General features: G+C 35.2%; 1 protein-coding gene across 4 annotated transcripts in view; it reads left to right on the top strand.

Annotated features, from left to right (window-relative positions):
• The window catches only part of ASXL1 (ASXL transcriptional regulator 1), a 66,649-nt gene that overhangs the window by 32,525 nt on the left and 6,614 nt on the right, over window positions 1–27,510 (top strand). For 3 of the 4 annotated variants that reach the window (XM_007474454.3, XM_007474452.3, XM_007474455.3), the window contains exons 4-10: window positions 21,719–21,839; window positions 21,920–22,017; window positions 22,575–22,668; window positions 23,759–23,911; window positions 25,886–26,049; window positions 26,140–26,236; window positions 26,977–27,082. In XM_007474454.3, the coding sequence (XP_007474516.2) occupies window positions 21,719–21,839; window positions 21,920–22,017; window positions 22,575–22,668; window positions 23,759–23,911; window positions 25,886–26,049; window positions 26,140–26,236; window positions 26,977–27,082 (833 nt within the window). The remainder of the gene's footprint in view (window positions 1–21,718; window positions 21,840–21,919; window positions 22,018–22,574; window positions 22,669–23,758; window positions 23,912–25,885; window positions 26,050–26,139; window positions 26,237–26,976; window positions 27,083–27,510) is intronic. The other variant, XM_007474453.3, reaches the window with a different exon arrangement.

The raw sequence follows: 27,510 nt of genomic DNA, 5'->3' as shown, positions 1-27,510 counted from the left end.
CCATACCATTTTCCAGTTTTCCCAGCAGTTTTTGTCAAATAGTGATTCCAAAAGCTGGGATATTTGGGTTTATCAAATATTAGATTGATTGGTCATTTACTTCTATATATTGTGTTTTTGATCTGCTCCATTCATCTACTGTTTTATTTCTTAGCCAATACTAGATCTTTTTGCTGATTACTGCTTTATTGTATAGATTGAGATCTGGTACTGCTAGGTCACCTTTCTTCACATTTTTTTCCCATTAATTCTCTTGATATTCTTGACCTTTTAGTTCTTCCAGATGAATTTTATAATTTTTTCTAATTCTATGAAATTATTTTTTGGTACTTTGCTAAGTATTGATTTAGGTAGAATTGTCATTTTTATTTTATTAGCTTGGCCTATCCATGAACAGTTGATATTTTCCCAGTTGTTTAGATCTGACTTTTATTTGTGTAAAAGTGTTTTGTAATTATGTTCATATAATTCTTGTGTTTATCTTGGCAAGTAGATTCTTAGGTATTTTATACTGTCTAAAGTTATTTTTAAATAGAATTTCTCTTTCTATCCCTTGCTGCTGGACTTTGTTATATAAAAATGTAAGAAATGCTGATGATTTATGTGGGTTTATTTTGTATCCTGCAACTTTGCTAAAGTTATTGTTTCGCCTAGTTTTTTAATTAATTCTTTAGGATCCATCATGATCTTGTTTTAACATTTATTAGCTCATGATTGGGATGACAGGTCCCAGAGTCAAGAATATTTGAGTTCAAACCAGCTTTAGATACTTATTAGAATGTGTGCCTTTGAATAAGTCACTTAATCTCTATTTGCCTCCATTTCCTCAACTGTAAATGGGGTGATAATAGCATTTCCCTCTGAGAGTTTTTGTCAGTATCACATAAGATAATATTTGTAAAAGTACTTAGCACAGTGTCTGGCATATATTAGGTGCTTTATAAATGCTTATTCCCTTCCCTAACCCAATATCATGTCTACCTTCATCTCATAACTATTACTAAGATTAGTAACTTTTCTGTTAAAAGTTGTGTCTTAATTCAGATTTGAATGATATAGTAAAACCTTATTCTCCTGAAACACGTTTCAGTGATTTAGTTTGTTGTTAATGGGAGATGGATGTGACAAAATCTAGTTAACTTTGGTCCAGTTGGCTGTACCATCATGGTGTTAACTAGAATTTTTGTGTTCTGGACAACCAAGTTTAACTAATTCTCATCAAAATTGAAGCCAACTTATGACGTCAGATACTGTTCCAAAATTTAGTTGTAATATAGGAAATCAAATTTCAGTTGTATTTTGTTAAATCAGATATACTTTTACAAATAGAGCCTAAAACCCCCTTGTCATACTGAAATAAATTCACTTGTTTTCTTCTATGTGCATAATATTGTGTAGTCTGAAATAGTATGTAGTATATTATATGCACAGTAGTAGAAACTATCTTAACTGAAATCCTATAGTAGTCGCCTCAGATTTTTCTCACCTTTTCTTTTTGATACAGTAATGATAGATACTTAAATTTCTGTGGCATTTTTAGTGTTCGTGTTGAAAGATGTGGTAGCCTCTCACCTCCCTATTTGAAATTATTTTGCTTTTTCTTCTTAGTACTTGATGGCCACTTATTTCCTGTTGGAATTGTCAAATTTTGTTAGGTTCTGTACAATATTTAAGATTTTTGACAAATATAGATATGTCCAAGACACAATAATACTGTTGAAGTTTTTCATTTAATTCCAAAGAATTCTTTCTGAATAATAGGGATTGGGATTTTTGTGATGGTGTGCTGGTCATGTGAAGAAACCATTAAACCACACATGTCCAGCCCACACAACTTCATCATCGGTTGGTCCATTTTTCCAACTTTGGTCCCTTTTCCTTTCCATAAATATCCTTCGGACCTCTGCTTCCAGGTTCATCATACTGGTGCCAGACTGATCCACTATTGCAACTCAGAACCCCCAAATTTTAGTGATCTACAAGCCAGTATCTCCTGGCATCAGGGACTATAATTATGTAATAAACCCAAAGGTTTTTTTGGGGGGGGGGGAGCCATGGGGAGGAAGAGGAGGAAAAATTAAGCAAAACTGGTCAATAACTTGACCATATGAAATGTTCAACATTTGTGGACCCCTCACTTATGGGAGGAGATATCTTCATTTTTTCAGATAATTTCCTTTGAGCCTAAAATAACGGGCAGATACTTGATCCTAAAATGGGTTGCTACTTTTTGTATCCTTTTTTATTATATTGGTAATGGTGGTGAGTACAGTAAACAGCTACAGTTTTTCACCCTCATAATCATTAGGTGATTTAAACCAGGGTGCTAATGGGGGAAGAAGAGTGGGTATAGGGATTTACATCTCTTTTTCTGTAGAAATTTGACGTTTTGGTTAGGATCAGCTTTTGTGAAGAATTGGATATGATTTCTTTTCCTCAATGCCTGTATTCAGGAGACAGCTTTTGTGCTGATTTTCTCTAAGAAAAATTATCTCCAGTTGAGGCATTAACAAATTGGGATTTTATGATCTAAAGTTAGAAAGAGACTTTTGAGAAATGAAATGCATTAGTTTCATATTCAGCATTTTGAATAATTTTAAATCTTCTCTAGATCCTGGAGGAAAGAATGAAGACCTAAAAAGTAGTGTGTTTTTTTCCAGTAGAATCCCACCTCTTATGAGTTAACATCCTTTGAAATGTGCACTTGGAATTAAGGAGTGTCAGCTAATGCTTTTGTGTGATGATTCTTCTGTTGGGAGTCTACATGAATTCCTGCCAGTTTTTGTTAATGGTATTAAACTGTTTACAACAGAAAAGGGTGTAGAAGAATTAATTTTAACCCTCTATGGGAGCAGTCTGATAATTTTCACCTATGTGTGGCTATATTGGTTCAGTGTAGTGTGAAAATTAAGAGGGGGGAGAGATTAGGTAGAGAAAGACTCAAATTTCATAAGTTATGAATATTACTTAATCAGCAGAAAGAAATATTTAATGGTATAGTGAAACCTGATTGCTTTGAAATGCAATGAAAACGTGGTCTTTGAACTTTGGGAGCATTTTTTATATTTTTATTCCAGTTTAATAGGATGACTAATCAGCTGGGGGAAATAGCTATTTTGTTTGAATTTTGAAATGGTTTAATGTATTCATGTTCCTAATAAAGTGGCAATGAAATGGGAGGTGGGAAATAAGGTTTGAGGCCAATGAAACAGTCGCAAAACATTTATTAAGACTATGTTTAGCACTGTACTAAGTGATGGAGATATAAAGAGAGGCAAAAGAGAGTCCTTGGCTCTTATGGGGCACGATAGGAGAAAGAGTACTTAAAATGAAAAAAGAGGGAGAGGAGCATACCAGTGCAGGAACACTAGGGAATTGATGAGATGGCTGCCTACCAGAAGACCCTTCTTTAAGTGGAAGATGTGGAAGGAGCTCTTCCCTGGTCACTCTGTGCCCTCTCCTTTCTAAAGGTGGAAGGTGGGGGCACATGGGCAGAGGGCACTGAGTAGTAGGTGAGAGTGTCAAGAGTTGATGGGAATTTGAATGAAGATGAGTTTCTGGAGACAATGATGAATTCTAGAAGGGGAATTGCCTGGTGGCAATAGCTTTCATTTAGATTGTGCTTTATGGTTTATAAAATTATTTTCTCAAACCTTGGGGAAAAAATAGGTTGTGCAAGTATTATCTCAGTTTTTCCAATAAAGAAACTAAGGTTCAGAAAGGTTAAGTTATTGCTCCATAATCAGAGACTTAGAAGGCCTTAGAGTCAAGAATCTAGGTCTTTGACTCTTTTCTAAAAGTGAGAGAGCCTAGAAAAAGGGTTCACTTTAGTGAACATGTTATATGTTAATTACCTTCCTATTTTAAGACAGAGTAGGTTAAGATCTGCTTCAAGAGCTGGAGTCAAGTCTGACTTACTGCTTTCCTCTGTGACTAGGCAACTCGCCCCCTCTGAACCTGTTTCCTTTACTGTAAAATGAATATATATGTCCTAACTAATTGGACTGGGAAGATAAGATGAGATAATTGTGGGGGGAAAAAATATTTGTAAAGTACTGAATATAAGCTATTGTATACTTAATTTGAAAATTATCAGGTTTGGGAAGTAAGGTCTTATAGGGCTAAGGTATCAGACACCTTACCCTGCTCAGTGCTTAAGGAACCAGATTAAAATGCAATTGAAATATTCAACAAAATATTTTAAAATGCAGGAAGACATAGATAATGTTAATAATTGGTTTTCTAACATTCAGCCAGCAAGGATCCTTATGATGACTTAGTTTAAAATCAACAACACTGATTTTGACTATGTCTTGGCAGCTAGCTTCATAATGTATTGTCACATTCCCCCAATATTTTTAGAATCAAACTATAGGTTTTCCTACTAAATATTATTTAAACAAAGGTGACTATTAGGATGGTAGATCTGTAAGGCCAGCAATATTAAATCTTAGCCGAGTTCTGATGACAGGAAGAGAAGAGATGATCATGATGAGAAAGAAAAGTCAGAACTATTTAACTTCTTTTGCTTTCTCAACCACAATCTTGTATTCGACTCTTTTCTCATTTAAAGAAATTATTGATAAGACATAAAGACTAAAACTAAAAACAGGTAAGCCAGATATCACAATACAGTATGGAACTATATACTTTCATACTTAACCAATTTTGAAACTCATTGCCCTAAGAGGACAAATTAAAATTTTCCATTGTATTTGATTCTGAATTTTTTTTACCACATTTGCATTTTGTATTCTTTTGTATATGCTTTTTTCACTTTAAATCACTTCATTCATGGTTTCTTGTTTTTTTTTAAATTATTTATATTCATGATGAGAATGATTTTTGGACTGGAAAAGGTAGGGGAGAAAAATATAGAAATTTGAATATTTGGGGAATTTGGTAAAAGTTTACAATTTCCTTTGAGTTCAGACAGCTTGACCCAGATGAACTATATACCAATTTACTGGAAAAAAAAAACAACTGGCAGATTTAATTGCTGAGCTGCTACTGTCAGTAATCTTTGAAAGGATTGTGAAAACAAAGGAAGGGCCACAATTGTAGAGAAGGGCAAATATTCTAATTTTCTTTTTTAAACTTTGTGTGTGTGTGTGTGTATTATTGTTTTTTTTCCTTTAAACCCTTACCTTCTGTCATAAAATCAATACTAAGTATTGTTTTCCAAACAAAAGAACAATAAGGGCTAGGCAATGGAGTTACGTGACTTGCCCTGGGTCACATAGCTAGGAAGTGTCTGGGGCTAGATTTAAACCCAGGACCTTCCAACCTTCCATCTCCAGGCCTGGTACTGTAGTTACTTGGTTTCCATTTCTGGCCTATAGTCATTGTACGTATTATTTTCCTGGTTCTGTTTAATTTTCTGTCATTTTATATAATTCTTCTCATGCTTCTACCTGTATTTTCATTTGTCACTTATAACTCAGTAATATTTTACTTCAGTCACATATCAAAGTTTGTTTAACCATTCCCACATTGATAGGCATCATCTTTTTTTTTTTTGGTTCTATGAATGGATGAATGAGCATTAGTATCTGCTAAGTTCTGTATATACAGAGAAAAATGAGACAGTTCCTACTCTCAAGGCAGATAGAAGGTCCTAGATATCCAGTGGTAGGTTGCATCAGTAGGCCAGTTGTCAGTGTGCAGGAGTTTGGAGAAAATTGTAGGGTAGATGGCAAGTCTGGATGGTGCTACATCTCACCAGAAAGCTTGAAGCTGATTACTTCCATCATATCCAAGTGATATGAACATCATAAGTTGTCAATGAAAAAGAACTCCTACTCTCAGTTTTTCCAGTCCAGTCCATGGGGCTTGGGGGCTTTGGTGGCAGGCTCTTTTTGCTACTACAAAATATATTACTGTAAAGAATTTAAAAAAATATCTATTTAAAAATATTTTTCCATGTTTCTGTGATTCATTTTCTTTCCCTCCCCCTTCCTGGAGCCAATAAGCAATTCCATTAGGTTGTACAAATGTTATTACTTACTTGGTACCTATTTCCATATTATTCATTTTTGCTATAGAGCAAACTTTTATAGCCAAAACTCCAAATTACATACCCATCTATACATGTGATAAGTGATGTTAGATGTTTTTCTTTTGCATTTCTACTTCCATAGTTCTTTCTCTCAATGTGGTTAGCATTCTTTCACATAAGTCCTTCAGGAGTGTGCTGGCTTGATGCATTTCTACTAGTAGCAAAGTCCATTGTAAATAATTTTTAAAAAGAAGAGTATGGGCTCACCAACTTTTATCGGGGAGATTTTCAGTCTGGGCAAAAGTCTAGGAGTAAAGTTCTTGATTGCAGACTCAGTTCCCTTTCTCCTCAATACTTAGCCCAATAATAAACAAGTAATGCTTGTTGAATGAAGGAATGACATGGTTAGGAAATATCTAATCAGGTATGGCAAATGGGGAATCACAAAGCCATTTCATCATGGCTTCATTCCAAGAAAATCTAATTTCTGTTTTTGGACAGGCTTATTATTAGACTGGCAGATAAGTGTCAATGTCAATTTCAGCAAAGGCCTCTAGTGTAGTCCCCTAGGGATTTGTGTTTGGCTCTGTGCTTTTTAACATGTTTATAAGTGATCTGAATAAAAGAATAGATGGCTTTCTTGCCAAATTTATAGATAACACAAATTAAGCAGGGGAATGGCCAACATGTTAGATGATAGAGTAAGATTCCAAAAAGTTCTGAGCAGGTTTAACTATTAGCTGAAAGAAGTAAAATGTTATTTAGTAGCATAGATAACAATTTTACCCATAATTTTAAAAAAATCAACATAAATTAAAGGAGATGTGAATATGGTAACAATTCATATGAAAAATATGATGGTGTGACCATTAGGTGGTTTAGTAGACTATGTATATATTAGAATCAGGGCAGCCTTTGTTTTTAATTTTTTTTCTCATTTTAAATTCAATTTTATTTATTTCCATTTCCAAATTCTATCCTTCTCCACCCATTGAGAAGGCAAGAAAGAAAAAACTTATTACAAATATGCAAAAGCACGCAAAACATTCATCCATTAGTCATGTGCAAAAGAAAGCAAGCCACCTGAATCTATAAGTTCCTTTCTGGAGATAGCATACTTGTTTCATTATGAGTCCTTTGAAATTGTAATGGTCAGTTATGAAGTCTTTAAGTTGATTAGCTTTAAAACATTGCTATTTTGGTATAAATTGTTCTCTGCTTTTACTTTTCTTTGTATTAGTTCATACAGGTCTTCCAGACTTTCATGAAAATGCCTCCACATTGTTTCCTTATAGCACATTCATTTACCAAGACTTGTTCAGCCATTCCCCAGTTGATGGACCTCCAGCTTCCAAGCCTTTGCTATGATAGAAAGAGCTGCTAAGAATATTTTTTTTACATATGGACCCTTTTTTCTTTCTTTGATCACTTTGGAAGTATAGAGTAGTATACCACTGGGTCAAAGAGTATGCAAGATTTTAAAAAGCTTTTAGATGGTTGTTTAAAGTTGCTTTCCAGAATTGTTGTTTCAGTTTACATCTCTACCAACTGTAAATTAGTGAATCTTGTTTTTTCCCCACCAGCATTTATCATTTTCATTTTTGTCATATTAGCCAATCTGATGGGTGCAAGGTGGTACCTCAGGGATTTTTAATTTGTATTTCTCTAGTTGAGACTTTTATCAGAGAAACTTGCTGCAAAGATTTTCCATTTTTTTCCCTAATTTTAGCTTTATTGGTTTTGTTTGTATAAAAACTTTAAAAAATACATGTTAATTTTAACATTCATTTAAAAAAAAATTTGAGTTCCAAATTCTCTTCCTTCTCCCCCATCCATTGAGAAAGCAGCAATGGGATATAAATTATACATATGAAATCATTGCAAACGTTTCCATATTAGTCATGTTGCAAAAAGAAAAGCAAAATAAAAAGTGAAAAAATATGCTTCAATATGCATTAACTTTCTAGAGATAGATATTTTTTCAGCAGCAGACTCTTAAAATTTTCTTGAATTATTATATTGAATAGAGTAACTAGGTCTCTTTCACAGTTGACAGTATTGCTCTTATTATGTTCTTCTGGTTCAGTTCACTTTGCATCAGTTCATATGTATTTCTAGGTTTTTCTGAATCTCTTCTTCCTCCCTCTGTCTCTTCCTTTCTTTTCTTATAATGCAGTAGTATACCAGCACAGTAATATACTATAACTCATTCAACCATTTCCCAGTGAATAAACTCATATTTTTTATTTCTAATTCTGCTATAAATAATTTTATACATATATAGTTCATATCCATAATAGAGCTGACAGATAATGTTTCCTGTTCCACTAATTTGCTTATGATATGTTACCCTTTGTGTCTAAATTAAGACCTCATTTTGAGCTTACCTTGGTATATGAGTTGAGATGATGATTCATGCCTACTTTTGGCCAGACTACTTTTCAGTTTTCCCAACAGTTTTTGTCAATTGTTGGCTCTTGCCTCAATAATTGGAATCTTTTGAGTTTACCAAATACCAAGTTTCTGTTTGCTTCTATAGAATGTGTACCTGATCTATTGCACTGTTCAGTCTTTCTGTTTCTTAACACAGGACAAAATTGTTTTGACAATTATAGCTCTGTAGTATGGTTTCACATCTGGCACTTCTAGGTCCCCTTTCTTTTCATTTCCCCCCTCCACTGATTCCCTTGATACTCTTAACCTTTTGTTCTTCCAGATGATTTTTATTATGACTTTTTTCTAGCTCTAGAAAATAATACTTTGGTACTTTGATTGAATTTGATTTGAATAATTAGATGTTTCAGTCATTTTTATTTATTGACTCAATCTACTCATGAGCAATTAATATTTATCCATTTATTTAGATCTCTTTAATTTGTGTGATGAATATTTTGTAATTGTGTTCATATAATTCCTGAGTTTGTCTTGCCAGGTATTTTATATTGCCTGTAATTATTTTAATTGGATTTTCTCTATCTTTTCCTAGTGGATTTTGTTGGTGTCATACAAAAATGATGTTAATTTGTGTGGATTTATTTTGTATCCTGCAACTTTGCTGAAGTTCTTTCAATTAATTTTTTTAGTTCTCACTTGACAGTTTTCTGAGATGTCCTTCCTGTAGTCTGCAAATAATGAATTTTGTTTCCTCACTTAGCCTAGGCTTACTCATAGGGTTCAGCATCTTTTTTATTGTTATAACTAGGATTTCTTGTACAATATTGAGTAGTAATGGTGATAATAGACATGCATACTTTTGAACTCTCATTTTAGTGGAAAAACTTTTCATTTATTCCCAATACAAATAATTCTTGCTCTTGGTTTTAGAGAGATATTTGTCATTTTAAGGAATGCTTCATTTCTTCTTATACTTTCTAATGTTTAAGTAGGAATAGATGTATTTTGTTAAAAAACCTTTTCTGCATCTGTTAAAGTTATATGATTTTTGTTATCAATATGGTCAGTCAGAGTGATAGTTTTCCTAATGTTGAAGCCACCTTGTATTCCTGGTGTAAATCTGTCCTGGTCACAGTTTATGATTGTTGTGGTATATTGTTGTAATGACCTGGCTAATATTAAAAACTTTTGCATAAATAATCATTTGAGAAATTGGTTTTTAGTTCTCCCTGTCTTTGTCTCTCTCCTTAGCTTCCATCTTAGATATAATCCTCCTTGGTTTAGGTATCAAGACTTAACTATGCTTGAGTTATAGGGATCCTTTCTTTTTACCTATTATGTAAAGAATTAAATTAAGGGTTTATATATGAGAATTTTAAGATAATACTGTGGTCACCAATTTAAAAATATTATAGCTCAAGCCAAAAAATGACTTAGTCATTTTATTTACCAAAAGGTGGAAGGAGTGAAAGTAGAGAAATATAAAAGAGAGTAGAGAAGCTTGTCTAGCCTATCACCCTAAATGTTGTTCTGGTCCCTGGGTCAGCTGGGGAGGGCTTGTTAGTCCCCAGCCAGAGGACCTGGTGATGAATTAAACAGGGGTTCCACCCACTTGGCCTCCTCCAAAGGCCTCTCTGGAACTAATCTCTCCAGAAGCCAGGAAAGGAGAGTCAGCTTCTCGCTCATCCAAGCGAAGCTCCAAAGGAGAAGATTCAGGAGCATTCTTACCAAAGTCCCAGATTTTGAAGTCCCAAGTTGTAGCTCCAAGCTGCAGTCCCAGTCCAAGATCCTCCAAGTCCAAGATTCAGGTGGAAGACCTCCTTGGACAGGAAGTTCAGGACTTTTATAGTCCTTTTTCCATGTCCCTTTCTGTCCCTTCACTTTACAGGAGCCAATTGCAGTCTTTAAATTTGCTTAGCACTGCCCAGGGAGTGGTCAGTTGCTTTTGCAGTTGACACCCACTTTTAGCAAGTGGCTTGCAGACCTCCCCTAATTAGTGTTAAGTAGGGGTGTTTTCAGTTTTTGTTGATTAATTTTAAAATTAGGCAAGGGGAGAATTAATCCCATCTTCACAATTATTTCTCCAGTTCATGTATTGGAATTAATTCTTCTTTTAATTCTTGATAGAATTCACTTGTAAATTCATATGGTTCTGGGATTTTTTTCTTTTGGGAGGGAGTTCACTTAGGAGTTGTTCAGTTTCTTTTCCTAAGAATTTTTTCTAAGATTATTTAAGTATTTGATTTCCTTGTTTTGTTAATTTTTGCAAATCTTTTCCTTTTAATTTAGATCATCCATCTTGTTGGCATATAGTGAGCAAAATAGCTTCTAAATAATTGTTTTTATTTCTTCTTCATGGATACATCATTTTTCATTTTTGATACTGATAATTTTTTCCCTTAAATTAGCGAAAAGCTTATCTATTGTATTTAAAAACTAGCTTCTAGTTTTTATTAATTCAAAGGTTTTTTACTTAAAACTTTGTCATTTCACTTCATTTTTTCATTTCTATTTTGGCATTTAATTGGGGATGTTTAATTGTTGGTGGTTTTTCTAGCTTTTTTTTTTAGTTGTGTGCTCAATTTGTTGATCTACTTTTTCTCTTATCAGTGAAAGATTTTAGAGATATAAATTTATTTCTAATGACTCCTTTAGTTACATCCCACACCTTTTGCCATGTTTCATTGGTGTCATCCTCTTTAACAAAATTATTCTATAATTTGTTCTTATTGTACAATTGTTCTTACATACTTTGCCCTATTATTTAGATTTAGGTTATTTTTCTTAATTTTCAATTTTTGCTCCAAAATACCTTTATTGAATGTAATTCTTGCTGCCTTATGGTAAGAAAAAGTGCATTTAATATTTCTACTTTTTTGTGAGGTTTTGCTCATGATGTTTTTTAACAGGACTTACATATGGTCAGTTTTTGTGAATGTGCCAAGCACAACCGAGACAAGGTATGCTTTCTTTTCTCATTTTTCATTTTCCAGAAGTCTAGCATATATCTTAAGTTTTCTAAAAATCTGTTCAGGTCCTTAACTTCTTTTCTGTTTATTTTTTCATTCAATTTATATTTGTCTCAGAGAGGTAAGTTGATATATCTCCCAGTATTACAGATTTATTTGTTTACTATAACTCATTTGACTTTTATTTTAAGAATTTAGATGCTCTGCCATTTGGAACATATATATGTTTAGCATTGACTTGAATTAATTTTCTATGGTAACTTTTTAGCAAAATGTAATTTCCCTTCCAATCTCATAATTAGATTTTATTCCCTATTTAGGGAAGGTGTGTTTCTTTATCCAATTGTGTGTGTATCCTTTTGTCCTTTAACCAGTTCAGATTGAGTGAGATTCATGTGTCATCGGCTCCCCTACACTGCCCTCTGATTGTTGTGTATATTCTGTGCACCCTATTTTGGGAAAATAATTCTCCCCATTTTTCTCCCTTCTGACTCTAACCCTTTTCCCCTTTCCCAGTGTATTCCTCTTATCCATCCATTCTATTCTTTTGAGATCCTCCAAACATAATAAGATCATAATTAGGCTCTTTTCTAATTAGACTCCTGGCAACTCCTAGTAATGATAAAGTTCTTAGAGGTTACATGTATCATCTCCTCAAAGAAATGCAAACAATTTAATTTTATTTAGTCCTTTATGCTTTTATGCCAGATTTTCTTCTTAGCTCTGCTCTCATCATCAGGAATATTTGGAAGTTCTCTATTTTGTTAAAGTTTAATTTTTCTCTCTGTAGGATTATGCTCAATTTTTCTGGGTAGGTTGATTATTCTAGGTAAGCCTAGATCTTTTGCATTCTCATTCCAAGCATTCCACTCCTTTTCATTTATTTATTTAGAATCCTTACCTTCTGTTTTGAAATCAGTACTGTATATTGGTTCCAAGGCAGAAGAGTGGTAAGGGCTAGGCAGTGGGGGTTAAGTGACTTGCCCAGGGTCACACAGCTAAGAAGCGTCTGAGACCAGAATTGAACCTAGGACCTCCCATCTCTAGGCTTGGCTCTCCATCCACTGAGCCACCCAGCTGCCCCCTCCATTTCTTTTTAATGGTGGCTATTAAATCTTGTGTAATCTTGACTGTGGCTTCTCAACATAGAAAGTTGTTTGCTTTATATAAATTCATGTTATGGCAAATGACAAGCCCCCTGGCTTCAGCTCTTAGCAGGTGCAGCCCCCTGCCAGGGGCTCTTTAACCTCAGTGCTCTGGCAGAAGGATGAGCCCATGCAGAGCACCTTGAGGGGAAGGAGGAAAAGGGGGTATCTTCAGAACAGTTCACTTATGTTAATTGAGAACTGGCTGTACTTGAATTTTTTCTTTTCATCTGCTTAAAGAATTTTTCCTTGAATTGGAAGCTCTGGATTTTGACTATTAATATTTCTGGGAGATTTTATTTGGAGTTTTCTTTCTGGAGGTGGTTGGAGGCTTCTTTCAATTTCTACTTTGCCCTCTGTCTGGATGATTTTATCCTTTGATTTCTTGAAAAATGTCTAGTGTAAAATCTATATCAGATTACTTAACATTTTAGGGAGGGCAAGGAGAAGGGAGATAATTTTGAACTTAAAAAATGTTTTTAAATGTTAAAAATTGTTTTTATATGTAATAGGGGGAAAATAAACTATTGTTTTAAAAAATAAACATTCTGGCTATCCTGCTGTGATATCATTTAAAAGGGCGAAAAAAAGAAATATATTTGATCTCTTTTTTTGTTCCTGTCTGTCAGATAGTCCAGTGATTTTTACGTGATCTCTTTACCTGTTTCCCAGGTCCTCCGAGATAGTTCAGATTTTCTTGTATTTTTTCAGTCTTTTGATTTTATTTGATTATTCCTTGATGTGTTGTAGGGTCATTAACTTCCATTAGAATACTTATAATTTTCTTCTTAAGAGTTATATTCTTCAGTAAAGTGTTGTACTTCTTTTCCCAAAACAGTTCATTCTTATATCTTTCTTGCCACTTTCCTCAGTTTTTCTTCTACTGCTCTCATTTGATTTTAAAAGTCATTTGTGGGGACTTGTGTCAAAACTATTTATTTTTGAGTCTTTACTTGGAGATTTTTTTTCAAGTCACTCTTCTATGTCTATATCTTGAGATTCCTGTTACCATAAAAACTCTTTATGATTGGGTTCTTTTTTGTATATTCATTCTTCTCTACTTCTTAATTTTTGACTCTGTTAGTGCTAGGTTCTACATATTTTTGGGTGGAGAGACAGGAATTCCTGGCCTGTGCTTCTATCCTCTTCTGTCCTTTTACTTTCTTAGCTCTGGCTGGGAGCCTGAAAGCTTTCAGTGCTCTCTGAGTGGTGTGATCTGAGGAGAGGTCTGTGTTCTGCAAGTTACTGATCCAGGTTTAAGTCTTTTGGCTTGTTTATATTTGGGAGTTTTAGCAGACTGTTTCTTGACTTGGCCACTGTTGATCTTTTGGGAGGCTCACTAAGTTCAGAGAAAATAAACTACTGGCTTTCCTTTGGCCTATGGTACTGCACTCTGCTCCTGAGATCAGTCACACGGTTACTGTTTGCTTCTCTTTGCTTAGTACCCAGCAAGGGCCAATGCTCATGACAACTCCTTTCCTTCCTGGATTCATGACCCAGTTGGATGGTGGGCAGTGGAACTGCCAAATGGCATCATTCCAGTTTTGTGCAGCCTTTTACTTTCAAAGTTCTAAAAAAAATCTTAATTAAAATTCTAGCAGTTGTACTTCACCCAAAATATGTACCTGGCTTAGTAAATTTTAGAAAATTGAATTCTGAGTCCTTATTTCTAATGAAAGCCAACCTGGTGTACTGGGGAAAGCTATGAGAGTAAGATTGTCTGGTTAAGAAAGGGTCCTAATTACCTACTTATAAAAACTCTGTGACCACCCTGTATATATCCTCTCACTACTCTGAGTTTCATTTTGCTTATGTATAAAATGGAGATGATGCCATCATTTTCACCAACTTCACAGAATTATTATGGATACAATATAATTAGTAACAGTAGTAATTATTTCACATTCATTGATTTAATAAGCATTTATTAAGCACTCCCAAGGTAGCAGGTACCTTAGGTACTGAGGAATCAAAGATAAAAATTGAATAGTCCTTGCCCTCAAGGGACTTGTTAAATGCAGTTGGAGAATAACTTGCCCATTAAAAAAAAGCAAAATTAAATACTAAATGGGAAACTAGGTGGTACAGTGGATAGAACTCTGCACCTAGAGCCAGGAGGACCTAAGTTCAAATATAGCCTCTCTTACTAACTGTATGACCCTGAGCAAATCACTTAACTGTTTGCTTCAGTTTCCTCATCTGTAAGATGAACTGAAGAAGGGAAATGGCAATTTTCTCCAGTGTCTTTGCCAAGAAAACTCCAAAGGGGATCATGAAGAGTCGGACATGATTGAAACAACTAAATAGCAACATGTACTAAATAATTTCATTGGAGTGCCCTGAGAACTGGTGAGAAGAGGATAGTACATGAACAAGGTAGCAACCAGAGCTAAGCTTTGAAAGAAGAGAAGAATTTAACAAGGCCATGATGAAGGATTGCCTTCCAAGTATAAGTGGCAGCTTTTGCTACAAAGATAGAAAATAGATGCTTATAGGTAGGCAACAACATGCAGGCCAGTTTGGCCAGTAGTATATAGAGTATGTGGAGTCATGTGCAAGAAACCTGAAAGGGTAGTCTGGAGCTAGATGACAAAGGGTTATAAAAGCCAACAGTCTGGTTACTATTTTATCCTGCAGACAGAACTATTAAGAGAGCTGCTTGAATGAATGGGAGTGACATTGTGACCTGTGCTTTAGGATTTTCACTTTGGCAGTTATATGGAGAATGGAATAGAGTGAAGAGAGACTTGAGTCTGGAAGACCACTTTAAGGATTAAAAAGGGTTTGACTAAATTTGTGAATTAAAAAAGGTTGTCATGGTTGCTGTTTATAAAAATTAAACTATTTGTCAGTAGGCTATTTAGTAGCTTATTTACAGCAAGGTAGAGATATTAAAGTGGGAAATATAGGAAGGAGGTAGAAAATACCACCTAGCTAAAAATACCCTAAGACCTAATCTTAGTGCCTCTAGACCATGAATGCGAATCCGAATCTCACCAGAATCCAAAGTCCAGATCAAGAAGCCGAAAAACAAAGAGCCAAAGAGGCTTAAAAAAAAAAAACTGCTGAGAACTTTCAGGCACACAAGGCCGAGACAACTAAGAATCCTACTAGAGCTGGGGCTCCTGAGGCTAAGAGCCACAGAGAATGAAGAGCTGAGTATCTAAAAATGCCTGAATCTTTCTCTCAAGCTTCTCCTTATATACAGTTTTCTCCACCCATCAGCTCTTTGTCACATCTCTGGAATCAATCACAGCCTTTCAATTTGCCTAGTGTAGGGGGGAGGAGAAGGGAAAGGGAGGGCCAGTGCTTTTGTGGCCTTTTAGGGCATGAACTTTGTTAGTGTTAAGTGGGGGTACTTTTAAGTTCTTGATTTATTCACTTAAAATAAACAAAGGGAATAAAAATTCCCTTTCACAATCCCCCTTGTGATTTACATGCCTACTTTCCCCTATGAATCTTTTCAAATATCCAGCTTATAACTCTAAAGGTGCATACAATACTGCACTTCCTAAGGGGAAATTACAATAGTTGGAGATAAGAGGGAAATAAATAAAAGAGGAAGAGAGCAAAACATTGACAAAAAGCCTATTGGGGGCAGTCCCCTTTGACTTAAGAGTTTACATTCAAAATAAATGTGTTCAACCCCCTTCAGTTAGATTCACTTTATCTCAAAGTTCATTTTGGATCTTCTAATGCAACATATGGTTACCTCGGGCTTCTTTATGGCACCTTCTTTAAAAAGAGGTCATTTTCTTGATTCCGAGAGTTAGCGAGCTTCTTTTCCTGAAATTTCTCTCAGAAAAAAAATCTTTTAATCTTGGGTTTTACGAAAATTATACACCACTTAGGGGAGGCCATTATAATGATTCAGGTGACAAATAATGAGAACTTGAACTAGTGGGATGGCTATATAAGTGGGTAGGAGTTAGATGATATATTTCTATATATCATGGAGGCTAAATTGATAAGACTTGGCAACAGACTAGATGTGAGAACTGAGGGAGAGGAAGAGCTAAGGATCAACACTGCAAGGATTATAGTAACTCAGTTGAATTAGGGAAGATAGGAAGAGCAGAGTTCTTAAAGGCTTAAAAATACTTTTCCTCAAAAGAGATATTTATCTATTAGTATTTTCTTACCCAAAAAGTACCATAGGCTTCACTGTGTAGCTTAGAAGGATTACAGGGATCTCCTTGGAAAGTATCAGCCTGATCAGTTTCCTCAATAAACCCATTATGTAGCCAAACACCACTTCACTGTCCACCAATTGTGAGGCATCCCCAGAAAGTTTATTTTTGTCCAGTATTTTCTCAAAAACATCATAAAATGTTATTTTGCTACTTCAAGAATACATTATTTTATTAGTGTGGGTGAGTCATTGGATTGCAGACTGCAACCCCTTTTTGATTTGATAAATTATTTTAGTGAACTGCTGTAGTTAAAGAAAAATAATCAATTTAGTGTCACATTGGTGACAAACCTGTCTTCCCCAAGTAGGGCTCAGCTTCTCCATAGGCAACAGATATGCAGTCTTCCAAATAGGTTACAATTCAAACGATTTTTTTGCATGGTAAGACCTGCTGATGCTTGATCTTACTTAGCTAGAACAGCTTTTAAGGACATACAATCACTTTATGTGACAAAAAAAGCATCATAATCTGACTTTGGTTAAGTAAAATATGTCTATATTATTTAAATCCAGGTCTCTACAATCTCTAAGGAAACAAACGCATCCCCCTATAATTTTTTCAGCAGACCAGAAATGGTCTTGAAGTCTTATTAGATCACTTAGTAAAACCTGCACATGTAAACAAGTCCCCTCTAAAACACACTTGAAAAGTGGTTCTGCATGCTTTACTTGAAGAGCCCATTGCTTCTTAAAGCAGCTTATACAATTGTGGGATAACTGTTAGAAAGATTTTTCTTTCTATCAAGTGTAAGTCTAATTTCATGAACCTTTCATCTCTGCCCTCTAGGGCCAAGAAAAATAATATCTTTTCCACATGACAATATTTTAGGTGCTTAAAGATAGTTATTAATTTCCCTTATAGATTATCTCTTTTCTACAACTGTTTCTAAACCTTTCAGCTAAATCCCATATGACATGATCTTCAAAAAACTCCTTGATATTTCATTGCCCCCTGGCACCCAGAACACAGTATTCAGTATGACCAAGACAAAGTACACCTGGGACTGTTAACCTCCTAATTGTGAATATACTTTCTCTTAATGCAAATTAAGATTGTATTTAGATTTTATGCTTTAAAATTTTTTAAATTTATTTTTACCAATTATATGTAATAACCAAAAAATGTTTTTTTTTTTTGGTCACATCATCATACATCATATATATGTAGTCTACCATCTTGAGGGAGGTGGTGTCAAGATGACAAAGTGAGAGGAAACATTTTTTCCTAACTCTTCTAGCATACTTCTTCCATAACAACCTAGAAAATGTGCCAAATCACATTTTTGGGAAAGCCAAGAAAAAGTACAGTAGAAATGATAATTGAGGGATCACACAACACTAGAACTTTACTGTTATCTGAGCTGGTTCAATAAGTAAGGAAGAATATACACATATACCCACCTGGGTATAGAAATTCATCTTACAGATGGAGGAGAGGGGTGGATGAATAAGGGAGGATAGATCAAAGGAGGCAGTGGTTAGAAACAAAACAGACTTTAAAAGATGGAATAGGGTTAAAGAAAGGGGATGGTAAATAGTAGGATGACATACAGCATTCTTAATTATGAATGGGATATACTATAAATGCTAGCTGTAGCAACAAAACAAGAATAAAGATACTGAAATAATAAGCATAGGCAGTGAAAAACATGTAGATGGCATGGTCAACTTAAGAGAACCCTAAAAGTAAACTAAAAAACTGATTGATAACAATTAACAACTTCAGCAAAGTAGCAAGTTAATTTCCAAACAACAGCATTTCTGTATATTACCAACAAAATTCAGAAGAAAGGGAGAAATTTCATTGAAAATAATTATAGATAATATTAAATAACTAGGAGTCCTTCTGCCAAGACACACAGAGGAATTAGATGAACACAATTACAAAAACATTCCTTCACACAAAGACAGATCTGAATAATTGGAGAAATATTAATTGCTGGATAGGCAGTGCCAATGGGTATAGTGAGCCAAATGTAATAAAAATTACTATAATACTCAGTGCCATACCAATCAAACTATAAAGAATTACTTTATAAAGCTAGAAAAACTCGTAGTAAAATTCATGGAGAAACAAAAGGTCAAGAATATCAACAGGATCAGTGGGGGAAAACAAATAGGAAGGAAAGGGGGCCTAGCAATATTCTAAATTCTACTGTAGGGTATAATCATCAAAATAATTTGGTACTAGGTAAGAGAAGTTGAACAGTAGAACAATTTAGATACACAATATACAGAATCAAATAGGCGTAGTAATTTAGTGGGTAGTTGGTTGTTTTTGTTTTTTAAACCCTTACCTTCCACGTTAGAATCCTTATTATGTATTTGTTTCAAAGCAGATGAGTGGTAAAGACTAGGCAATGGGGGTGAAATGACTTGCCCAGGGTCACACAGCTATGAAGTGTCTGAGGCCAGATTTGAATATCACACCCTCCTGTCTCTGAGCCTGGCTTTCAATCCACTGAGCCACCTAGCTGCCCCAGTTTTGTTTTTGTTTTTTTTAAGCCCTCAACCTGGTTAAGTCTTAGAATCTTTTAACCTTAAGCCTTAGAATCAGTACTAAGTATCAGTTCGGAGTCAGAAGAGCAGTAAAGGGCAGGCAACTGTAATTTAGTGTTGATTAAACCCAAAGTTCCAGGTTAGAAAATAAAGCCACACCTGGATTTCTGCATTGCCCTCAAGTTGCTTTCCACATGAGTCTCTCTCACTGTTCCCCAAGTGATTTTTTTCTGAAGTCTAGATCTGACTATGTTACTATTCACTAAAGTCCAGCGAAGCTCTCATGTCTCCAGAATCAAATATAAAATGCTCTGTTTGGCATTTGGAGCTCTTTCCAACCTTGTCCCTTCCTACTTTTCTAATTTTAACAGGCTTTAGTCCCTTTCACATAATTTTTAGATGTTTTTTATTCAGCTACGTGTATAAAGTTTTTGTCTCAAATAATTCACAATCTATCAGTACTCTATCCTTCTGTTCTTTGTATGTGATATTCCATTTCCTGATTCTGTACCTGAAATCCTCTTCTTCCTCCGCTCTGCCTCTTAGCTTCCCTGGCTTTTACTTATTTTCCTAGAGGCTTTTCCTAGTGACCCACCCCCCTTCCATTTACATTGTACATATCTTGAATTTACCTAGTTTTTTGCATATTGTCTTCCCCATTAGAATGTGGGCTTCTCAAAGTTTGGGACCATGTTTTTACTTTTCTTTTATGTTCTCAGTGTTTAACACAGTGCCTAGAACATGTAGTATTTAATAAATGCTTGTTGACTTTGACAAGCCATTCCTTATCAGTAAAGCCTTCTATAACCATAATAACCAACAGAGATCTTCCCTTCCCTTGAATTCCTATATCATATTCTTTATATATATTAGTTACCTAGCATATGCCTGCTTTTCTGTCATGTGTAAATGTACTCTTTCCCTGGACTAGATTTCATGTCCTTTCTATGATAACCCAAAATGCCTTGTACGTAATTAGTGTTTCCTGATAAATGTGGGAACCATTGTGACTAATCAAACTTCTTGAAAGTATTTTGTAAATATAAACCAGCCTTGCAAATATGTTAAAAGAAAACTCTGGAGAGCTCTAAAATCCTTTATGGATCTGTAATGCTTTTACTGCTCTTCTAGTATCTTAATGTTAATGAATCTGATAAGATTGATAGTTTTTAATTTTAAGAAATGAAGTTTTCATTAAAAATTTATCTCATTTTACCAGAGAAAATTGTAGTGGTTTTAGAAACTTAGGTTAACCCTTTTTCTAAACTCTTTATACATAGGTAAGAGCATTTGTACTTTATTTCAACATGTCCTTTTAAAAAAATGGTTTCATTAATATAATTTTTTTAATTGCTCATTCCTGAAATACCACTCTCCGCTTTACCATTTGAACTCTTCTTCATAATAAAGAAAACAGTTAAGTAGAAACACAATAGAATGAGCATGTCTAACAATTTCTTTAGCATTCTTCTTGAGAGAAGGGAGGCATTCAACATATTTTTATTAGATACTTTTTCTCTTCAGATATCTATGTTCAACATGAAGGAACATGCAAAATTTAAAGACTAGGACCCTGTATTCATGGATCTTGATAGTACAAGTTGATGCCTCAGTTGAAAAGAAAAGTCATAATTGCCTGAGAAGGAATTGGAGAATTACTACTTAAGTTTTAGAAATGAAGAGAGAAGTTGGTCACTGAGTGCTGCAACAAAGAGAAATTTTGACTTGGTTATTGGGAGTTAACACTTAAATATTAAAGGGCAGACCCCAATTTATTGATTATTCTAATCTGTCCTACATGGCAAAAGGTAGATCTGATATTAACTCATGACTGAAAATAATAGCTAAGATTCTGTAGAAATTAATAATGATAATTGATATTAGTTGGTATGCAAGAAAATTATGGCCCAAAGAGTTTAAGTGATTTGCCTAGAGCTAGGATTTGAATTCAGATTTCTTAACTCTTTTCATTAAGCTATTCTGCCGTACCCAATTCTGCCCTGATAGATTAAGTAGTGGCAAGAGAAAAAGGTTCTGAGAGAATGGAGAATATTTTCTGTAATTCCTCCCCCTTAATTTGCTTCTCATATTCTATTGTAAGCTGTTTAATTATAGCACATTTTTTTATGAATTATATTCCCATATTAAATTCTGTGAAGACAAAGACCTCAAATTATTCCTGTAACTGAATGAGGCCCATCCACCATAGTTCTTTAGCATATAGTAGGTATTTAGATAGTATAAGAATGAATGAATTATATGTCTTCTATTGTAGGTAAGAGAACAGGAAAATTGAGAAACTTAATTCTTAAAAAAATTTGCTTCAAAAGTTTTAACATACCTATATTTATTCATAATGTTCAAGCCCATAAAAACAGGCATGGAAGCATGGTGTTGTGGTCAAATAGAAATATATTACATACTAAATTCTCCCAGAAGCAGTATGAAATTGGGAGTTACATTCTGTCTTTTGAATTGCTCATTGACTTTGGTTATTGTGGTTGTGGTTTGATTTTTCTAGAAGGATGCCTTACAGTGGTCTAGAAATCCATCTGTGCCTGAAGGAGAAGAGCTGGAGGATACAGCAGATGTAGAAAGCTGTGGATCCAATGAAGCCAGCACTGTGAGTGGTGATAATGATGGTAAGTACCTTCAGCAAAATTATTAGAAAGCTATGAAGAGCCTCTTTTTAGGGGCTGAACTTTGACTTTTTCTTCTCCAGTATCTCTTGATGAAACCTCTTCCAATGCCTCCTGTTCTACAGAGTCTCAAGGTAGAACTATCTCTACTCCCAGGGAGACTTACAGAGCTGCTTCACAGGTAGGAATGATTGGACAACAGGGAGATGTGGGGTTGAAAGTCAGGGTTCCTAATGTATAAATTGAGGATTATTATTACTTTTTTTAAAGCAAGCAACATGCAGTTCTGTATACTGACCTGGAAGTACCTCATTAAAAGATAGGTTGGTTGTAGTAGAAAGAGCACGGTTTACATTCTAATTTTGTCTTTGTATTCTGTGGCTTGGGTCAATTATTCTAAAAATCTGAGTTTCCTATCTCTCAAAAGAAATGGTGTTTTACCTTACTATGTCAAAGGTTGTTGGTACGATATGGGAAAGAATACCTGGGAAATACTTCGTACCAAGAAATTCTATAGAAATGTAAATCTTTATTATGGGAGTATGTAGAGAAGTATAGCCAACAGACCAGAAGATAGGTATTTGCATTCTTTTCATCTGGCATGGGTAGATAATTTTAGTGTCTGCTTCCAATAAATATTGATTATCACAATTGAAAATCCCTCAGCTTCTGTGGAAGTAAAAAGAGAGGATAATACTTGGGGATATGCCCTAGTAATTTTTCTCTTTTGGAATATAGACAAGCAAACCGAAGAAGAAGACTGGGGTGATGTTACCTCGAGTTGTCTTGACTCCTCTGAAAGTAAATGGTGCACACATGGAATCTGCATCAGGTATGTGCACATTTCTTGCTGTTCAAAGGCCTTCTTTAAACATCATCTAGAATGCTGTGGGGAAAGGTGCTGGATTTGTAGTCATTATGACTAAGTGACATTGGACAAGCCATTTAATTACATGGGGCTTCATTTTCCTCATCTGTGAAATGAGGGGTTGGTCTAGATGGCCTCTATTGGCTTCTAGTTCTGAATCTGATACAGTGATCTGTATTCTATTCTTGTTCTTGCCAAGCTTTAGGATAGGGAGGAAACTTGAACTTATGCCACATAAGTCATTTGAAGGACCTGGCAGTCTTCCGGCTAAAGAAAAGGCTTATTGCTGGCTTTCGGTATCTGAAAGGCTACAGATTAAGGATTAAATGTATATTAGGTTTGTCTCCAGAGGGGAGGACCAGGACCAATAAGAGAGAGGAAGATTTTTATTTTTAAACCCATACCTTTTGTCTTAGAATCAGAATCAATGCTTTGTATTGGTTCCAAGTTAGAAGAGTGGTAAGGGTTTGGCAATTGGTGTTAAGTGACTTATCTAAGGGTCACACAGCTGGGAAGTGTTTGAAGCCAAATTTGAACCTAGGACCTCCCATCTCCAGGCCTGGCTCTCAGTCCACTGAAGCCACCTAAGCTGCCCCCTGGAAGGTTTTTGTTTTGTTTTGTTTTTTAATCTGTCTCTTAAAGAAAACATTTTTAATGATTAGAACTGTTTCAGAGCATATTGGACTGTATAATGGCAGTGGTGAGTTTCTTATCTGGTAGCATTAAAGCAGACCTACTTGGCAGGATATTGTAGAAATTTTCTATTTCAGATTAGATTTGGCCTAGGTCTCTTAGAGTTCTAAGAGTCTTTGAAAACTTGGACACCACACAAAATTAGTGTAATTCTTAAGATTTTATTTAAATTCTTTAATATTTTGTTTTGCCTAAATCAAATTAGGATCTACTCATTTTTGGTGTCTCCTCAGAAACAATAACACAACTGTAGTCATCTTTGAAAGAAGTTTTCAGCAGGGCAATAGACAAATTTGCAGAACAGCATTTTGACTCCTGCTTGATATATTTTGACCAGTGATCTGATCTTTTTTGCTTTCAGGATTTTCTGGAAGACATGCTGATGGAGAGAGCAGCAGCACATCTAGCAGTAGTAGTAGCTCCCTGGCCCTATGTAGTGCTGCCATGCGTAATCGGGTGGAAATTACCCGGGACCCTCCCCAGATTTTGCGAGGTATCAGGAAACCAACAACAGGTAAGTTGTTAGGGACTGACTGATTTTTGTCCCAAAATACAGCCATTTAACATATAATTTTTCTTTTTAAGAGTTTATAAGCTTTTGTTGTGTATATCCATAGATTATATATCCCTCACTACAGTGTTAGTGTCATATCATCAGTGTGTTTATAGGGTTATAACTTCTTCATTTTTTGTAGAAAAAATTGAGCCCCAGTGGTAAACTGAGATTAGAATCTGGATCTTCCAACACCTTATCCACTGATATTCCTATCACATCATACTGCATTGGTTTTTTGTTATCAGTAACCACCTGCCAAATTTCTCAGTTTTTATTCTTTATTGAACTTGCTTATCTTTTTCTCAAGCTCTCAACTTAATCAACAAAATACTGTATATGGAAGTGCTTTGTAAATGTGAGGTCATATTGATATTAATGTTTTTCAGTGGTTATGTTGAGTAAAAAGCTTTGTGATTTGTTGAAGTATAATTTTGTGCCGTTAACTATGACATATTTTTCCAACCAGGTTTTTGGATAGTTAGTACTCTTTAATTTTAGGATAAAAGTATCATACATTTTGAAATGAGAATCCAATTTTCCCTTTGTCATATTTCCCCCATAACTCAAAACAAGTCCAAACACTAAAAGAAAGTGCTGCTCTGCTGGTGAATTGGGCCACCATGGGATTCGTTGAATTTGTTTGGTATTTACTCCTGGCTCTGCCATTCACTACCTCTGATAAAATTACTTTCTTTACCTTATTTTTCTCATCTATAAAATTGGAATAATACTTGTACCCCATCATCTTTGATGAAAGGTTATAAAAGATACTATATGTGTCTAGAACTATGTAAGAGTTGTTATTCTTAGACTCAGTTAGTCAGCAATCAGTTTCAGGCACTGAGCTCCAAATTTAAAAGGTATTTTGCTCTCAGAAGAACAATTCAGTTGGATTCAGGTAGAAGAAGTCACTCGCCACTCCCACCCCCCGTCACCCTTTCTTCACCATCCTTATAGTAATGGGGTTGCAGTGATTAGAGCAGGAGCTCTCCTTAATGAGAGAGTCTCCTTTACATGTCCTAACCCCTTTACTGCTGTGTCATTTATTAGCTGTGATCCACTCTCATATGAGTATGACACTTCCACTTTCCTATAGAATTATTTCTTAATCAGTTGGATTGTTTTGCACAAATTCACCCCTGTAAACCTTACATACCCCTTCCCTCCCCCCCAATCAGGAAGCTCAAGGAGTTTCTGCTAAATTGACCCTGAGGTCTCTTTTAGTTCTGACATTCTGTGCTTTGATCCATTCATAGGCTGATCTTTGTCCATCTATATATCTATATAATATCTTGTCCTATTCTAGTTTTTGAAAGTAACTTTCATTTTTTTTTAATAGACGTGTTCTAAGGCTGCGCCCTGTAGTAGGAGTATTAGAGTCAGGGCATAGGTCTGAATTCTATTTGTTCTACTTAAACCTCTTTGGGTCTATTTCCTTAATCTGTAAAATGAGGAAAGATGGGGAGGTATTCTAGGGTTCTTTGTAGTTATGATCCTACTGTAAAGCTTATTCCTAGATTTCTTTCATTTTTTAATTCTTATAGTCCTGGTATCACCTGGCTTGGTTGTCCAATGGAATAAAATTCTTTTGGGGTATTGTTGACCCCAATGTAATCTAGAGCATATATATGATCTTCACAAAATGACAATTTGGAAAAATATCTTACATGATTACACTTGTAAATTCTATAACAGAATGCTTACCATCAGGGAAGGGAAAGGTGTGGTAGGATGGAAAGGAGAGAGAATTTGGAACTCCAAACTTAAAAAAGAAAGGTAAAAAAATTTGTTTTTACATGTAATTGGGAAACATTTATTTTTTAAAAGTACACTCCGAAATTTTTTTTCTCTTTATTTTTTAGTTGGAATATGGATTTATTTACTTTGAGAAAGCGAAACAACTTATTTTCTTTCTTGTTTCAAACTTTACAGGGCAAATGAAGCGCAACAGAGGAGAGGAGATAGATTTTGAGACACCCGGTTCTATCCTTGTCAACACAAACCTTCGTGCCCTGATAAATTCTCGAACCTTCAATGCCCTTCCTTCACATTTCCAGCAACAACTCCTCTTCCTCCTGCCTGAGGTGGACAGACAGGTAGAGATGAGTGACCCCTCCTTTGTCTCTTGTGTCTGAGATTCTTTTCTTCCCTCTCATCAGCATCTTTTTCTGCCTTGATCCCTCTAGGTTGGGACAGATGGCCTGATGCGACTCAGCAGCAGTGCTCTGAATAATGAGTTTTTCACCCATGCGGCTCAGAGTTGGCGGGAACGCTTGGCTGATGGTGGGTAGATACCACCATCTATGAGTAACTTGAGATGTGTTTGCTATAGGATCATGTGTAGTGTTGTGTTCTTTGAATTTAAAGCCCCGATATTCCTTTTTCTCCATTCCTGCCAGTATTTTCCAATAGTCTTTACTCACAGTGCAAATGAATTGGTGGGTGTTGTGTTAATTACAAAGGGTATAAAGTTATGCTTAAAATTTAGTCACTTTGTTTTATCTGATACATCATAATATAACTTGTGTACATATCTCCTCATCCTAATTTTTTCTGATTAGTAATCACTTTATTCTAATCATTGTTTATTTACTAGTAGAGTTAAGTATGTAGTGTTGTGTGGAAGGTAACTTCTAGATCTGACCCTGACGCCCTAGTAGAATTTGGTTTCTTAAATTATTAAACACTTTGACTCTGTGATCGCTAGGTTGTTTGCATTTTTTTGTTATGGAGGAGGAGAAAAAAAAATTATTGGTTTCTTTGGCAAAATGTGTTGCTTGCTGTTGAAGGGCTGATTTCTCTAGGGAGGAGTGAATTTCTCTTGAAGCTATTTGCGAATCTGAACCTCCTCTCTAGAGGAAACTGGAAGAGCATGAAGAAGACAGGGGATGAAGAACAGGAGCTCCCCCACTTGCCTGAGAGGCACAGGCTTTGCAGGCTCAAGACATTTGGGTTCCAGGAGAGTCGCCACATGATGATGCTGATGATAGCCCACTTATTAGGAGAGTTTTGTTCCTCTACAGGTGAATTTACTCATGAGATGCAAGTCAGAATACGACAAGAAATGGAGAAAGAAAAGAAGGTAGAACAGTGGAAAGAAAAATTCTTTGAAGATTACTATGGACAAAAGTAAGCTCTTGGAGTAATTTACTTAATCTTGTTTCTAAGGAAGGAGAATTGGATCTTAAAGTGACATAGACACACCAACAAGTAATATAAAACACTTGAGTGGGTTAAGCCAATTCGTATTACAAATTCAACCTCAAGAAAGTGTAGTGTAGTATAATATGGTATTAGTCTAGAATATAGTATAGTATATGGGAACTACCTGGGTTTGAGGACCATACATTTACATATTCATGTCATTTTTCTATAATGGTACTATGTAGATTCCCCTTTGTATCTTGACAGTTTTTGCTATTATGTCACTTGAAATTTGCCTTTTGACCCTTCTAAGGTAGTAAAGATTTTTCATAATGTGATTCTTTTCAAAGATAGTTTGACCCATCTATGCTCAGGAAGGTCATAAAATGGAAAATATCTTTTTGGCCTATAAC

The sequence above is a fragment of the Monodelphis domestica genome, chromosome 1 (assembly GCF_027887165.1).
Source record: "Monodelphis domestica isolate mMonDom1 chromosome 1, mMonDom1.pri, whole genome shotgun sequence".
NCBI classification, from domain to species: Eukaryota; Metazoa; Chordata; class Mammalia; order Didelphimorphia; family Didelphidae; genus Monodelphis; species Monodelphis domestica.
Note: the sequence above shows the minus strand (reverse complement) of the source record. Positions and strands in the feature narration are given on the sequence as shown.